Here is a 14,591-nt window from a genome sequence, read left to right on the forward strand (position 1 = left end):
GAATCAACCACTTCTGATAATAGCTGGTTTAGTGATCATAGTCTTTGTTATGCATTTTTTAATAAAACTCTGATAGTTTAATATTTTAATTTCCCTGCTGATTTTGGATAGTAGTTGTAGATTTCTGTAATCTTTCAATGTAGAAAGTATTCACAGAGCTCCTAAAACATCTAGAGTCTGTGTACCTGTATCCTTATAAGATGTAAGGTGGAGAAAAGAATGGGGTGATAAGCAGTTTTGAAGTTTCTGTCATCCTATATGTAGCAGGACCAGTGCTTGTGCATGCATTACTATAGTAAAACTGTGCTTGGAATAAAATTGCAATGCATTAATGGAAATACTGCATGTAAGAAAATGTCTGTATAATTCCCAACAGTCTGTACCAAAAGCCAGTTAACTATGTTTTTTTATAAATATGCTTTATGAATGTCTGTCTTCTGTTTGTTTGTTTCTTTGGTCAGATTTCCATGTAGAAGAGGCTGTGGAGTGGCCTGTATTAGACCTCAAACTAGGTCAAGTTTCTGGGTTGGCTCTGGACCCTGAAAATAACCTAGTAATCTTCCACAGAGGTGATCATGTTTGGGATGAAAAGTAAGTAGATACTCTGTCGAATGTCATGGTAGGAGGTCTGTTGGTGTGTGCTATTTGTATATCTTCTCAAGAAAAGGAAAGAGATTGCAGTTCTCTTTCCATTTAAAATTCAGTTCTTTGGCAAAAAGTGCCTTTGGGAGACTGAGAATGGAAGTGGTGACTGACAGTTTCAAGTTACTAGGTCTTTAGACAGTAAGAATGTGTCTCCAGAGAAAAAGAACCTTGTACATTAGGTCCTTAAACTGTGTAACAATGTTAGGATGATATTCACTGAGATTAATTATCCCTGTTTCCTCATGTTTTTTAGCCGGACTAATTAGCCTGGAAGACTGATGTTTTAGTATCGTATACCACTGTTAGGACCTGGATTTAAGACATGCAAAACTAGCTGCAGTGTATCTTCATTCTTTTTTGTCTTTGTCTCCACTGAACAAAATTGGATTGTTATAAGGCAGTCTCTCAAAACAGGCTTTGTTCTACTCATTTGATAAAATTTACTACATTTAGTGTCACTCAAAACAAAAATAAAGTCCAAATTTTATAATGGCCATTTTCTAGTGTTTGGAAAGTAATATACTCAAAGGTATATTATTTTAAGAACAGAACATTCCAAATAAAGCCTAGTATCCTTATTTGTGCAGTGTCCTTAAGTCTTTGAGCTTTAAAATATTATGTCTTACTGTTTATTGGACACTTTGGAAAAAATTCCATGAAATTGTAACAGAACACTGGGAGGAAATAGTGTTAGCCTGTAATAGAATATTATGCAGTACTCTTTCGAAATGGACTTTTTAAATCTTCTTTGTAAGCATCTATTCTCCATATATAGAACTATAAGACTAAACAGTAGGATTATTTTCAACTCCCGATGAATTCACTTTAAGATAACATAGCTTCTGAAAATTAGAGGGGACAGCTTTCTCAACCTTGTAGTAACAGGTTATGCTTAGAATACTGTTTTATGGAGAAAAGTACATTGTTTGGGTTTTTAGCTAAATAACATAATGTAGCAGATAAAGCAATCATTTATGTCTCGTGCATTATATCAGAGATCTCTCCAGATCAAGTGTATATATAGACTATAAAATCTAAAAGCATGGTGCATGCTGCAACTTGTATTACTCGAGCTTCAAGTAAAAGCTGATACTGATTTGTTTTATTTCATCCTCCTACACATGGACACGAGTGCTCTTCTTTGTGTCACTGAAGAAAGAATTGAAAAAATACTTGAAAATAGACTGGCAGTTGTCTTCATTTCTTACTTCTGAAATGTGTAGTTCGAGTGTCTGGCAACTGAGGTATACCCACAGCCCAGAACACAAAATAGGAGTTTGAGACCAGTATTTGGAGACTCTACAGGTTTTAAACAAAACAAACAAATGTTAACATTCCCTAAAACAGCAGGTGAGCATAATGAATCAACCATGTTGAGACACAGATTGAACTTCAACTTTCTTGTGGTGTGGGTGCAAAAGAATATCGGAACTGTGGTCTGGAGTCTGGAAATCCATGTACCTACCAGCTGTGCTGGGGTAACACTGCAGGTTCACATAACTCAGCCCTGGCCTTTACAGCAGCCATTGTTCATATTCTGAGTATTTCTAGACTGTGATTATTGTACTTCCCAGAAAAAATGCTTTATCTTATATTTAGTATTAGTAGTGTTCATCTGTACATCAGCCCTGCTTGGGAGCTTGCCATATTTGCCATCATGTGGGGATTGAAGTTGGAACAAAATGAAACTGCCTGGCCTTGTAAATATCATCAGAAGCATTCAGTCTCAGATATGTAACCAAGATGTAAGATGAGGTATTGTTAACTAAAGCTGGTTATGGGTCTTCCATAAAGATAATTACACATGAAATCGTAATTTGTTTCAGAGGGGTTTTGTTCCTTCTTCTGGAGCATGGTTAATCAATATATAGGAAAGCTAAAGTTGGTAGAAAACCTTAAATCAAATAGGCTAAAACTTCTGTAGACCTATTATGTGACTTTAAAACAACATATTTGGAAAACATGCCTGTGGTTAAGCTGTGGTTCCGCATCTCGTGGCACAGAGAAGAAACACACAGAAGTGTGCTCAGCCAGTCAGCCTTCCCTTTTTATCTCTGGGCATGACACAGGCGTATGAAAATAGTCTGTGAACCCTTTCATGGGTTGTGCTGAAGAGGAAGGAGTATGTATTTTCTCATTTTTCAATAAGAAGGAATAGAAATGAGTATTTGAAAGGGATTTATGATGACTATTGTATGGGGAGGGATAAGAAGTTATCAGACTTGTAAGTTAATGTTTATAATTAGCTGCAAATACACAGTTAATTGAGTATAGCATTCCTCACCAAATCATAAATGTGATGAATCAATCAAGCCTGAAAGCCCAGAATTTATTTTCTCTGTTTCAATGCTTCACCAGCATAGTATAGAAACAAATTAAACAAAAATCATCTGTGCAGTTAGGCAATGCACTATTAATATATGCCAGAAAAGCTGGATCCTCATTCAACTAAATACAGCTGGATGAACGGTCTGTGCTATTTTATAAGGCAACTTCAGTCTGCTTTAGAACACAAAAGCAGTTCCACAGTGACAAGCTCTATAATACAGTAGCAGCTTTTCAGTGGCTGTAGCATTCCTTCCGCGCATGATTTAAAAAAAGAATCCTTTTAAGTAAGTCAGGTTCTTTTACCACATCGTCTCCTCAGTTTCAGAACAGCCTTTGCTATAGGCAGCCTGCGCTATTCAAAATGAAAAAAATTAGAACTATTCAACTGGCTGAGCAATGAATCAGTTGGAAATTATTTTGCATTTTTTGGTGAAAAATGCATACTATTCATGCAATTTATAAAAGACATAATAAAGAATATAAACTGCATTCTTATTACTGCATTCTTAACAAGCTACGCAGGTTGATTTAGGTTGAGCACAGTACCACAATGGTGATGGATATTGATCAAGAATAGAGCTTAAGGTTGTGCCTTCAGGTGTTATGAGATTGGGTGGTCTTCTAAATTTAATATCCAGCCCACCAGAAGGATGTTAGATTTAGCTATAAATTGTTTGTACTACTATGAAGTGGCCATCTGAGAAGTAGAAAAATAGCTGTGGAATTACACTGGAGTTTGAAATTAGAAGTAGTGACATATGCAGCATATTTTAGTTGTCCTTTGATATCAAACTGCAGAACCTATTAGGAAACCATGCTGCAGAGCAATCTGACGTAATAGTAGGGTGTTCAGTTATTTGGTTTGGTTTTGGTCTTGCTTCTTTTAAGCTAGCAGTAGTCAGTATAGTTTGTATCCTCATTTATCAGTTGAAACAAAGGAACATTGACTACCTGGGAAATTGGTCTCAAACCCTGGGAGGGAAAGAGTGACTGCAACTCTGTAGCATGCCAGTCTTCCCCCTAGAAGAGGGTGTTTGACAGGGAGAAGATGCGTGGAAGATCACTCCCATAAACTCATTTCAAAGTTCACTAGGTTTCCTTTGCATAGGATACCAGGCAATCTCTTATTTACACTCAAAGCATTCAGTTGCCCGAAGAGCTGGGTAGTTGTTAGCACGGAATACTTCTATCTGGACAGCACTGTTACCAAGAACATAAATCATAATAAGAAAAGCCAATCATTTTTTTAAGTAGTCTAGCTAGTCAGTTCTCCAGCAATATAATCTTGTTTTCTGAGGGTTTTCTTGTGCAATACCTACTGTCACTAAGATTCTGTTGTGTCATTAGCTGTGCTGATCAATAACAACATTATTTCAATCTGTCCAGTATTGGTTCTCCAGCTGTGCTCATCCATACCTAGAGCAAGTCCTTAGAAGTATTAGACTCCTTTTTAAATAATACTGTTTAAAACCAAGAGAGCTTGTTACACTAGATTACTGTCAGTAATGGTAAAGAATAAAACAACACCTACTGAACCATGGTGAAACAAGCAGATCATGTCAAACAAGCCTACATCAGTAGACCTTTGTGTGCCAGTACCGTTTACCCTATGTCTCCTTTAGCACCATGGCAGAGCGTTTAGGGGGGCTCAGTAGAGAGTTTTAGTAACTATCACCTTGTGCTTAACTGTTGAAAGTGAAAAGTATTTACTGATTTCCATAAGAAATTAAATAAATTGTCACAGATAGTTGCAATACATAATGGCAATATCTAAATATTGTTTTTTAGTTGTAGTCTATGCAGAAACTTAAACACATCCTGTTATAGATTCTTCTGGTTATATAGGAAACCAGTATTGCTCTTACACATTGAAAATTGTAGACATATAAAGGTTTAATGTTATGGAGAGGTGAGGCCACTAGGACTGTGCAATATAAAGTTTTAATAGCCTTATTCATAGCCTTTTATGTGACTACAAAGTATGTTCTTGTTTACCAAGCTGCATCAATCATAGCTGGATTTCGCTTGGGATTAACAAATGGATTTAAAAATACAAGGGGAGAGTGGGGAGTATGTTTTCTATTCACTCATTTTTCATCCACAGTCAAATACCATTTTCCAACATGTAGACTTAATTTTATTCAAAATACTTTACACTCGATATTTACCTTCATTAAATGTTGAACGTATATTTCAACAGGTTAGAGTAATAGCCAACTTCTCTGTAGGGCTAGAAGACAAATATATTTTTTATTCTTTATTAAGCATATAGTAATTTTATGCCTAATAACTGTCTTCTGGAAAGTTAATCCCAGTTTCTAATGTCTGAAATAGTAACATGTTTGAATGTTTATTAATATATTCTATGTACCCTGAAAATTGAGTGTAGTGTTGTGGGATAGGAGGAATACACATCATATCCTATAATCTCCTGCAAGCACACTCTGAAAAGGATAAGAACCTTAAGACCTGAATCTTACAGTAGTAAGCTCTAGCAAAATACTGAATTGTGTTTGAAAGACACACAAATATGCACACACTACCTTAGATGATATGAAGTATACCTGTTCATGCTGGCAATTATGCCCTGGTGATTAGCTATATTTTTACTTAGGCTACATTGATTTCCCATTTCTGATTTGCCACAGCAAAGGAGAGAAAAAAAAGGAAGAGGTTTTTTTGCTTCCTTGCTTTAGGTTTATCATAATTGTTGCTGTGTTGATTTGGTGCTCCTTTAGTTTGGAAGTCATAACCTCAGTAGGAAATGCCAACATCCAACACTATAACTCTTGAAATCATACAATAATGTAATAAGTCTTATTTAAAAAAAAGAAGCCAATAACTCCACACTGGAAATAAACTACAAAACTCAGCTTTAAGTTGTGTGTGTATTGTTTATAGAATCATAGAGTCATAAAATAGTTCAGGTTGGAAGGGACCTTTTAAGGTCATCTAGTCCAACCTTCAGCTAGATCAGGTTGCTCAGAGCCCTGTCCAAGCTGTCCTTGAATGTTTCCAGGGATGGGGCATCCACCACCTTGCTGGGCAACCTGTACCAGGGTTTCACCACCCTCTCACTGTGAAAAATTTCTTCCTTACATCTAGTCTAAATCTACCCTCTCTTAGTTTAAAACCATTACACCTTGTCGTATCACTACAGGCCCTGCTATAAAGTATCCCCATCTTTCTTATAAGTCAGACCCTTTTAAGTACTACAAGGATGCAATAAGGTCTCCCCAGAGCCTTCTCTTTTCCAGGCTGAACAACCCCAACACTCTCAGTCTGTCCTCACAGGAGAGGCGTTCTATCCCTGTGATCATTTTTGTGGCCCTCCTCGGAACCATTTCCAACAGGTCCATGTCTTTCCTGTGCTGAGGGCTCCGGAGCTGGACGCAGTACTCTGGGTGGGATCTCACCAGAGAGAGGGGCAGAATAGCCTCCCTCAGACTGCTGGCCATGCTGCTTTTGATGCAGCCCAGGAGGCAGTTGGCCTTCTGGGCTGTGAGCACACATCACATGCTCGTGTCCAGCTTTTCATCCACCAGTACCCCCAAGTCCCTCTTAGCAGGACTGCTGTCAATCCCTTCAGCCCCCAGCCTTTATTGATACCAAGGGTTGCCCTGACCCAGGTGCAGGACCCTGCACTTGGCGTTGTTGAACCTCATAAGGTTCACGTTGTGGGGGACCATGTCAAAGGCCTTACAGAAGTCCAGATAGACAACATCTGTAGCTCTTCCCTTGTCCACTGATGTAGTCAATCCCATCATAGAAGGCCACTAGGTTGGTCAGGCAGGACTTGCCCTTGGTGAAGCTATGCTGACTGTCTCAAATCACCTCCACGTCCTACATGTGCCTTAGCATAGCTCCTAGCAGGATCTGTTCCATGAACTTCCCAGGCACCGAGGTGAGGCTGACAGGTCGGTAGTTCCTATGGTCCTTCTTTCTACCCTTTCTAAAAATGGTGCAGTGTTTCCCTTTTTCCAGTCTCCAGGGGCTTCACCTGACTGTCCTGACTTTTCAAATATCATTCATCAGTGGAACCTTCTAATGCTGGCTTTCTATTCCACTATTTTTCTAGTTCTTTTGACAGCAAATTTGTTTATCAGCAAAGAGGACTTGGACCAATTGAACAGAACACAATTCTTGTCCTGAATCCAAGTAATGCAAAACTGCTTCATTCCTTGGGCAAAAGTCTGTAAGTTATTTTTGCTTTTATCATTAGAACGAACATTTTTGTATATTTTACTCTAAAAACTCCCCAAGCCCATTTTTATGTATGTTTTATATTACATCGTGTGATTGTAGCCTCTGGATCTATTTAAATTAATATATAAAAATTACAAAATCAACAACTAATAAAAGTAATTTGACATCTTTACTACCTCTGCTTTCTGGCAATTCATACAATTTCATCTACCAGCCAGATTAACAGAAATGCAGAGCTCATGAGTATTATATATTATGCTTAAATGATACCAAGTATTAGCCTGCGTGACATACCAGAGATCAACTGAATTTCAGGGCTGAGACACTTGATTTTAGCTTGATTCCTCTATATTTGTGCTTGCAGATTTTATTTACCACATGGTTTGAGTATAGATAAAAATGGTAACTACTGGGTCACTGATGTAGCTCTCCATCAGGTATGTTTTTGAAGCTTTAATACTTAATACTAAACCTTAATATTTTGCCAAAAAATGTTTTTGTTTTCTGAGAGATTTGACATAAATTATTTGTCTAGGTGTGTTAAGATAAACATTAAGAATATGACTACAGAAATTGACCCCTGTGGCCTTCATGGAATATAGTTGTGTTGAATAATTTGCTACATGGACATAGTATTCAGAAATAAAAGTATCTGTTTGAAAACAATCATTCTTTTGAAAAACCCATACTTTTCTGCTACATGTCTTTGCTTATCAATTCTCTTATGTACTTAAACCCAGAATGTGAAACTAACTTGTTTGCTGTAATCAGAGGAAATTTAGGTTTTATGCAGAAATTTCCTAGACTCAACATTACTGAAAAACTGGTAATAGATGTCATAGTCAATATACTTAGGCTGTATTTGGTATATAAATAAAATATTTATTTTATTTTTCCATAGGCAGACGTCCCTCTTATATTTCACCTTCCATAACTGAAACCTCTTCTCTTTTCCCATTGACTAAAAAAAGGTTTTCAAACTAGGAGCAGATGACAAAGAACCATTACTGATCTTAGGAGTGGCTTTGCAACCGGGTAGTGACAAAAATCATTTCTGTCAACCAACTGATGTGGCCGTGGATCCGATCACTGGCAGCATTTATGTTTCTGATGGCTACTGTAACAGTCGAATCATTCAGTTCTCTCCAAATGGATTGTACGTGATGCAGTGGGGAGAAGGTAGAGATCAGAGCTCTTGGTACTTTACGCATACTGCTGTTATCATGAACTCACGAACCATGAGATCGCTAAAGTTACTATGAAGTTTATGTATAAATTTCTATTATTGAAATGCATTCGAGGCCCTAGCTGAACTTCAGCCTTGACATTGCATTCCAATTTTCTCTCTTCTATTCCTACAGCTACCGGTATTATTTACATATTCACAAAAAATAAAAAATGGGAACTTGTCAGCATGCTTTCAGTGCAACTATTGGCATGTCCTGTCTTATCAAGAAAATGTTCTGACTCACAAAAAACTTTTTTTTTTCTTAAATATTTGATCAAATAGTATAAACCTTTACCATTTTTACAAGATTTATGGCATGATCCCATCTATTTTAAATTTTGTGAGTAATTTCTGCCTGACTCAGATTTATATATCAGGCATTAAACTATGCCAAATATTATAGAGAAATAGCAAATTCATAAATTCAGGATTTACAGAGACAACACAAAAGACTACCACAGTTTACCTACCTAAATGAGTAAAACTGCTAGGCAAAGAAAGCAAGCTGACTTTACTCTTTTCCCAGTGTTGTTTTGCATTATGTGACATGCTGCTGTTTCTAAGCAAAAGTGATTATTTCAGTGTGTACTCTAATACAAACCTGGATATTTTGTATTGCAGAAACTTCTTTAAGCAGAGCCAGACCTGGACAGTTTCATATCCCTCACAGCTTAGCTCTGATCCCTGATTTCAGTCAGCTATGTGTTGCAGACAGGGAAAACAGTCGAATTCAGTGCTTCAGGTTAGAGACGGGGGAGTTCATAAGAGAGATCAAGCACAAATCATTTGGAAGAGAGTTGTTTGCAGTTTCATATGTTCCAGGTAATCTTTTTTCCTGTTCTTCAGATTTCAAGTAGTTGCTTTGTGCCAGTTATGTCACAGTATGCGGTGTTACTTCATGAAGAGTGTTATCATGTTATCTTAGGCCAGATGTTTAGTCTCTTTCAAAGTGGAGCTGATGTAATGGAAAATTTTAGAGCTATCCTGTTTTCCTGTTTGTGGAATGAAGGAAACTTGTATATAATCTCTGCTTCTGAGAAATGACTGATTAAACTCCCTAAATGTGATGTCAACTAGTGGATGATCTGACTTGCTTCTTAGTGACTGTACAGTCAATAATTATTTAATAATAATGTTTTAAAATATTCATTCCAAGCTCCATTGAAGAGAGCAAAATAAAGAGCTTCCAAACTCTCACGAAAAGTTTTGGGTTTCACAAAATAAAAAATATGAAAGCAAAAAATTTGAAAAAGTTGTGGGTTTTAATATCACAACCTGGTTAACAATTACTGTATTAAGTTTTTGGGTTAGATTTGTACTACCAATAATGAAGGTAATGTAAATGCCAAGAACTGGACGAGGACTTTTGTCTCCCGACTGTTGATATCAAATTTAGTATCAGGGTTGTCACTCTTGCATCTGCGAATAACATAAGAAATGCTGTACTGGATGAAATACTTGATACCTATTGCCCAGTGCTCTGTCTCTGACAGTGGTTGCAAGAGAGGCATCCTATGGAGAAGGTGTAAGCCTGGCTGCATTTTGTGGTCTGTTCCTCTCCTACTCCCCATGCATCCACAAACACTTTATTTAAGGGTGTTAGGAGGTAGCTCCTGACCCCTTCTTTGTAGTACCTTTCTATAGACCTATTGCCCATGAGTTTTCCTAGTCCCATTTTGAACTGGCTTTTGCTGTCTGCCTCCTTGACCTCCTGCAGTTACAGGCTCCAGAAGTTCACTACCCACTGTACTTTTTTAATTCAAAAAAGTGACTTAGTTTCATTGAGCGCTTCTCAGTCCCAGTATTTTGGGAGTTGGTGAGTAACAGTTCCACAGTCCCCAGTGCTGCCTCTTAGCCTTCTCTTCTCCAAACCAAAGAACCCCAGCAACTTTAATCTCTCCCTGTAACCCGTTTAATTGCTTCAGCCCTTTGACTATTGCAGTTGCCTTTCTCTTCTGGCATCTTTAACTTCATTGGAACCTTCTTGAGATGCAGAGAGTAAAACAGCACTCAGTACTCAAGATGTGGGCATGCTGAGTTTTTACATAGTGGCAGAACTGCCCTCTCAATTCCTAATTCTCTTCCTGATGTTGCCCAACATTCCATTGACATTTTGGCTGTCACTGTAGGTGGAGCCAAAGATTTCAGAGACCTTTCAGTGATGGCTTGGAGATGTCTTTTCTGAATTGTAGCTGACAGTTCCAAGCTAGGTATCATGTAGGCATGATCTAGATTATTTTTTTGCAGAAGCATCACTACATTTGTCTTCGGTAAAGCTCTTCTACCATCTGACAACTCACTCTTAAAAAAAGTCTTTCCGTACTTTCTCGATGTCATCAAGCTTTTGACTACTTTGCAGAACTCAGTACTTTCCTCAGACTGGGAGATGTCACTGTTCACCCCATTCTTCAGGTCACTGATGAAGACTACTGAATGAAATTGTTTCTGTGTCTGATTCCTGCAGGATCACACTATTCAGACTTCTCTATCCTGAAAAAAGATAAGCTCTGCCCTTAAGCTCTCCTCTTTACTTCCTGTTCATTAATGGATCCTTCATTCAGCCCTGTGACAACTCACATTCTTTAATAACCCCTGATGCACAACCTTGTCAAAGGCTTTCTGAAAATCCAAGTATATCTACAGAATCTCCTTTACCTGTGTGCTTTTTCTCCCTATTCAGAGGTGAGGCACAATTTCCCCTTAGAGAATCTGTACCAACTTGTTTCCGGCAGGCCACACCTACCCATGTCTTATTCTTCATTACGGAGTCTACCATCTTACTGGGGATGGAAGCCAGAATTTTTGATGTGTAATTCCCAGGCACCCTTTTGAGCCCTTCTGGTAGATGGGCATTACTTTGGCAGTCTGCTAGTGTCCAGAAGACTCCAGAAGGAGGATTGGCTGTTTGCAGTGCTAGGTTACTTATCTTGGCCTGAGGTCTGTAATTTCACATTTGAGTTCCTTCTGAACTTGAGTGAATGCCATCCAAACCTGGTAAATTATTAACCTCCAACTTGTCTAACACCTTTTGTGTATCTCCTTCCAGTTGAGCTGGCTCAGCTGACCTCTTTGCTATGAAAAAATTTGACTGTCAGAATCTCCCCAACATATTCAAGAGAAAAAACTGACAAAAACTGAGCTTCTCTGCCACAGGTCCCTCATCCTTGAGTCCCTCTCTCACACCTTTTCCTCTTGTGGTCCTGCTGATTCCCTATCTGACTTTCTGCTTTTGATGCATTTAAAGAACTTTCTATTATCAAATCAAGCATCCTTAGCAAAGCATTCTTCAGATTATTTTTTTTAACTCTTTCACATTCTTTTTACATTTAACTCATCTGTAAAATACTGCCTTGCTCGTTCTTCTCACTTGGACAAAGTGTGCATCTCTTAAATGCCAAACTTTCACCTGTTATACCTTACTTAACTTTCCTCTTGTGATTTAGTTTCCTGTTGAGTTACCTTTCTGTCTGTCTTTCTGTCTTTCTTTCAGACAACATTTTTTTCATCTATACTATTACAGTTCATCTTTGCTGTAGTTAGTTATGTGTGGGTTGTTAAAGCAAATCTAATGTTGTTGCAGGTGGTCTCCTCTTTGCAGTTAATGGAATACCTTATCCTGGAGAAGCAGAACCAGTGCAAGGATTTGTGATGAACTTCTCTACTGGAGAAATAATTGATACCTTCATTCCACTTAGAAAGGTAGAGTATTGCACAGAGTGCCCAGTGCATATAATTATTTATATGAGAATGTTGGTAACATCCTACTTCTCCAACTTTCATAAGACTATTGCAGGAAACAAGATGTTCTATAATGTAAAGTATTGAAAAGCTATTCTTTATAATATTAATTTAAGAAAGACACTAGAATCTTGGATCTTAGTTTCTGCATGTGGTACACATTTGAAAATTATACAACTCAAGCTGGTTCCTACAGATAATGCTTTCAGTCAGGATAAGCCTATTTTATTGCTGTCAGACAGTTCTTAAAAGCTAATTTAAGAGAAGAATGAACAACTTGAAATATTCATTTATTTAGATGCTAGTAATATGTCAAAAAATAGAGTATATTCCTAAGCAGAAATAAAATTCAACTGTGTGGTTACATCCCTTCTTTACAGAAGATTAGTGTGGAAGTTAAGGCTAAATGTTGTTCATACAGTATTGTACATAAAAATTATGTTATGTTTATTGTTTAAAAAAGTTTCCATATTTTGTTTTAGACTAAAGAATGAATGTTAAGATCCCCAGTTCTGGGTAACATATATGCTCTGTTATTTGCACTCCAGTTTTAAATTATATTGGAGTTATTTTTTTCTGAGTATACCAAATATCTGTGTTGCATACAAACTGACAAAAACTAAATATGTGGTCTAAATACATATTTCACAGGATAAAATTGAATACAAGATTATACATATAAATAGTATAAATACAAAAATTGATTGGCATGAATATGTCTAATAATCTCTGTGTTGTGATCCCTAGAGAAGGCAAACATATAACAGAAATGAAATTCCTCTTCCTCCAGTCATGTTACGGCTTCACACCAGCACCTGCTGCATTTTCCAGTCTAAGACCTGAGTATGACCAGTCTCAAGTTCAAGGTTAAAGAGGTCTCCTGAATGTGTAGACACTTAAGAGTAATCCATGACTGCTTCTCTTCACAGAGCTTTGAGATGCCACATGATGTTGTTGCTTCAGAAGATAAAACAGTATTTGTTGGAGATGTTCATGCCAGAGCAGTGTGGAAGTTTGCATCCACAGAGAGTATGTGTTCTTAATGTCACAACTTCACATTTGGTATCTTAAAATCAGTACCACTTATCTGGTACCACCGGCAAAGAACGTGGTGGCTTAATGACAATGATTTAAGTACATACAAGACCTGCCTGCCGAAGTTGTGTGCTACTGCTCAGTTTTCGTTAAAAGCCTATTCTTCAGCATTGCTGCATGCGCTGTCAAAGGAGAGTGCTGAGCACATTAGTCCATTTGGCGCAGGAGGAATCAAAATGCATTTGCCTCATAGTAGATCTATTCCTTGTCATGTCAGTACCTGCTTAAACAAAGCATGACTCTTTAGCATTTTGTAATTGTAATGTATCATTTCCTGAGAAGTCAACTTCTTCCTTTGAGGTTATCATATAGGAAACTCTCGGGGCTGAAGTAAAAACCTAAATCAGCTTAAAATTTGTATTCATTTCATTGAGAGTATTAATCATTAGCAAATGAATCTAGTATAATTTGAAGTCCTATTTCCATGAAGTGGAAACCCTTCCCAGTTTTAACCTAGTAACCCCTAAGCCAAGCAGCCTGACTTCAGGGAGAGGGACCTGATTAGTCGGACATCAATTTAGTAGGATTCAGAGAGATTAGATATTTTACAGGAATAAAAATATAATCCACCGTTACATTAGTTAAAAAAAATATGAGCGAGAGAAATCCTCAGGCTTCAGGGTATTAGTCAACGAGTAAGAGTCTGCTGTTATAAATGAACTTCCATATTCCAACTTACTGCGTATTTGTGTGTTTATAATTCATGGGTTTTGCTTTGGAGAATCTGGTATCAGCTGCTGGTAATAACAGGAAACTGGACCAGATAAATTGTAATTCTGACTGGATATAGCTTTTTCTGCATGTAGTAATCTGAACAAGAACACATCTAGGCTTTTATTCAAAGAAACGTAAGAACGAAAAAATAATGGAATTATTTATCACTTACAGGTTAGATGAGGAAAGTCCTTGTAATTTTCTTTCTAGATTTTGCTGCAGTATAAAACTGCAGTAGCTAAGGAGCCCTGATACAGCCAGCCTTTAATCCATTGTGATTCTGATTATAATTTGTGGGAGTCTCTGACGCTTTACACGTGCCCATAAAATCTCTCTGTGGCATAAGAGTTAATTATTGCAAACACTTTTCATGAACCAAGCTCTTTTCTTTTATCCATGGCCTTTGTGAACTGTTGAATGGTTTATATTGACTCTCCTAGGTGAAGTTCAGATGCTGATGGGATTGTTTACTGTAGGATTGTACTGTACAATTGAGAAAGCTAGCAGGAAAATGTCACTGAGTGTCTTTCTGAAATGTCAGTTGTCCTGAAGAATAATTTTATTTTACAGAAATGGAACATCGGTCAGTTAAAAAGGCTGGTACTGAGGTACAGGAAATAAAAGGTTAGTCTGATTC

At 37.4% G+C, this 14,591-nt stretch overlaps 1 protein-coding gene across 1 annotated transcript in view; it reads left to right on the plus strand.

Annotated features, from left to right (window-relative positions):
- PAM (peptidylglycine alpha-amidating monooxygenase) overlaps positions 1–14,591 on the plus strand; it is a gene marked incomplete at its 3' end in the record, with an annotated part of 84,896 nt that overhangs the window by 65,481 nt on the left and 4,824 nt on the right. The window contains exons 16-23 of the mRNA XM_082013319.1: positions 462–591; positions 7,052–7,168; positions 7,544–7,616; positions 8,151–8,358; positions 9,029–9,229; positions 11,988–12,106; positions 13,075–13,174; positions 14,525–14,578. Coding sequence (XP_081869445.1) covers positions 462–591; positions 7,052–7,168; positions 7,544–7,616; positions 8,151–8,358; positions 9,029–9,229; positions 11,988–12,106; positions 13,075–13,174; positions 14,525–14,578 — 1,002 coding nt within the window. The remainder of the gene's footprint in view (positions 1–461; positions 592–7,051; positions 7,169–7,543; positions 7,617–8,150; positions 8,359–9,028; positions 9,230–11,987; positions 12,107–13,074; positions 13,175–14,524; positions 14,579–14,591) is intronic.

This window comes from Phaethon aethereus (assembly GCF_964289735.1).
Source record: "Phaethon aethereus genome assembly, chromosome: Z".
NCBI lineage: Eukaryota > Metazoa > Chordata > Aves > Phaethontiformes > Phaethontidae > Phaethon > Phaethon aethereus.